Below are 2659 nucleotides of genomic sequence, written 5' to 3'. Positions count from 1 at the left end.
GGACCAGGTGCAGCAGTACACACCTTTCTACCCAGCACTCAGGAGGCAGAGGAAGGTGGAACTCTGTGAGTTCAAGGCCAGCCTGGTCTTTAATCGAGTTCCAGGACAACCAGACACAAAACAATATGTCTCGGAAAAAAACAAAACAAAACAAACAAGCAAGCAAAGAAGAAAGAACAAAAGAAAATTCTCATGCCAATGAAGTTACAGCAACAGACACATTTACAACCTGACGGTCATTTCCTGAAGGTTGAATAAATCCTCTATTGCACTCCTAAAGACTGGATGACAACTCATAGACTGCTGTAACTTTTTAAAAATCATATTGAATTTCTTATGTTAAAATTTTATTTTTTATAGATTTTTTTCCTAATTTCCAAAATTTGCAACATGAAAGTTTACTGGTTCTATCAGCAATATCTACAAAAAAAACATAAGAAATTTAGACATAATGCAGGAAGGTTTCTAGAAGTCAGTGAAAACAGAAGAAATATTACAGTATTAACTACTATAAACCGAAAATGACAGAATGGTATATGGCATAAAAATTATTTCAATAGTGTTCTTATTATCTTTTTACATTTATCTATTAATCTGGGGGTGCACAGCAATCAGCACAGCACAAGAGGTCATGAGACAACCTGACTCCTGTCTGCTGTCGCCTACACGTGGATCCAGGAACTCAGTGGTGAAGCCTGGATGATTTCTCAGCTACGCTATCGTTACAGCACGGCCCCAAAAGATTGTTTTCTAGTTGACTATCACTCTTATAGAAACTATGTTTTCTGAACAAAATTAAAAAGTAATAATGATAATTAAGAACAACAACAATAATAAACAACTTACTATCTGACACAGGCACTTGTGTTCATTGACCAGCTTTTCCAGAGAGAGACATTCAATCACATCGGCTTCTCCTAAAGCCCCCTCCTTGTCTTGTTTATTTGCCAACCTAGGAACACAGACGAACTGGTTGGTTACAGAGCAAATGTAGAATCATGGCAACTGAAGTGTCCTTTTCATGGTCTCTGTTCCTAAAACTTAAATCTACTGAGTTTAGAATAAGCTGGTTCAGGGATTACTGTAGCATATAGCATAGATGTCATAACTTTTCACAGTTACTGCTCTACAATCCACTGTGGAAGTACTGGCTACTAAAAACAGCAAAAACAACAAGTACAAGCAACCACTAGACAAATAATAAAAACTACCAATAGAAGAAGCAGGCAACTTCCCAGAGCCCACCGACAACAATCCAGACCTTTCCTTCTTGAAAACAATGCTGGTGAGAATGTGAGTTCCAGTCCATGTCACACTGGAGTAACTGGACGAAGCAACGATGGAAATCAATATAGACACTTTTCCTGTTCCACCCATTCTAGACACAAGCATTTTCACTATTTCTTAGTTCAGCTTCATCTTGTTTCCGTTTGATAAACATAAACATATTTTTGGGTGATATTTCAAAGTTTACAACTGAGCACTGTGGAGAACATGTTGTTTTGTACCATGATTTTTTTCTCTGGACACAAAATTCAGTCCTGAAATTATCCTGATGCAGAATAAAGAAATCGGTACTTGACTCTAATTTGCAAAAGGACACATCATACAGGTGATCCAGTGTCCATTCACCACTCCTGCATGGAAGGATTTCTTCTTCATCTTCACACAAGAGTACTGGGAAGGCGTGGTTTTATTTGGATAAGGAGGGGAAGAGAACAGACTTGAGGGAGTGGAAATCTAAAGACAATCTAAATTTTACTTTAATTGCAGCAGGTGTTCATCCCACATCTTCAGTGGGGGTGGGAACACCAAAAACCTAAAGGGCTAGAAATGGGACACTATGAAAGAATTTCATTCCTACATTTTCCTGTAAGTACTTCTTCCTGGTAGAATTAATTTTGAATTTCAATACTGACATAATAAACAGTAGTACCATATAACTGTTATTTTACATTGAACATTATAGAAACTAACTCTAAAGTAAAAATAACAGTACAGAAAGAAAAGTGAAGTGGAAGGTTCGAAGACAAAGGTCTTCTAATTTTGTGAGTTAAGCACTGTGGGATTTCCAAGGAGAAGAGACTTCAAACATGAATGGAAACCAAAACGCTGCACCTGAGGCTGCATTCCATTCCCGTTCATGCCTGCTTCATTCTGTACTTTCACGGTTGAAATCTACAAAGAAACCTGTGTTTAGATACACCAGCAGTTTCTGCAGGTAGTGTAGACTAGCAAAGAACAGAGAATGCACTCACCCTGTGTGGGCAATTTAACAAGGACTTCCTGTTACCAAGGAGTTCCAATGAAATGATCTTCCTTTAATCTAAAGAACAGGGGAGGAACAGGCAGAACCAGATTCTCCAGGTGTGAAGTAAGCAATCCGCGCTCCTCATTTGATAGTAACAGCAAATGTACAACTTTATCTCCAATGTATTTGACTTCACTGTTTGGCTTTCAATTAACTGTATGAGAACCATAAAGAAAGCCCGTGCCTTAGAAGTGATTTAAGCACCGGGATGGAGCATTACACCCCATGGCACTCGGATTCTCTCTCACACTAAGAAGTCTAACACCACGGGTGGGAAAACAAGAACAAGACAGTAAGGTAAGTGAATTGGTGTGTGTGTGTGTGTGTGTGTGTGTGTGTGTGTGTGTG

General features: G+C 38.7%; 1 protein-coding gene across 4 annotated transcripts in view; it reads right to left on the bottom strand.

Annotated features, from left to right (window-relative positions):
• Arl13b (ADP ribosylation factor like GTPase 13B) overlaps positions 1-2659 on the bottom strand; it is a 62012-nt gene that overhangs the window by 23467 nt on the left and 35886 nt on the right. For all 4 annotated transcript variants that reach the window (XM_005345251.3, XM_013352796.2, XM_026788161.1 and 1 more), the window contains one exon: positions 847-952. In XM_005345251.3, the coding sequence (XP_005345308.1) occupies positions 847-952 (106 nt within the window). The remainder of the gene's footprint in view (positions 1-846; positions 953-2659) is intronic.

The sequence above is a fragment of the Microtus ochrogaster genome, chromosome 2, assembly GCF_000317375.1.
Source record: "Microtus ochrogaster isolate Prairie Vole_2 chromosome 2, MicOch1.0, whole genome shotgun sequence".
NCBI lineage: Eukaryota > Metazoa > Chordata > Mammalia > Rodentia > Cricetidae > Microtus > Microtus ochrogaster.
The sequence above is the reverse complement of the archived record's forward strand: the minus strand, read 5'-3'. Positions and strand labels throughout refer to the sequence as shown.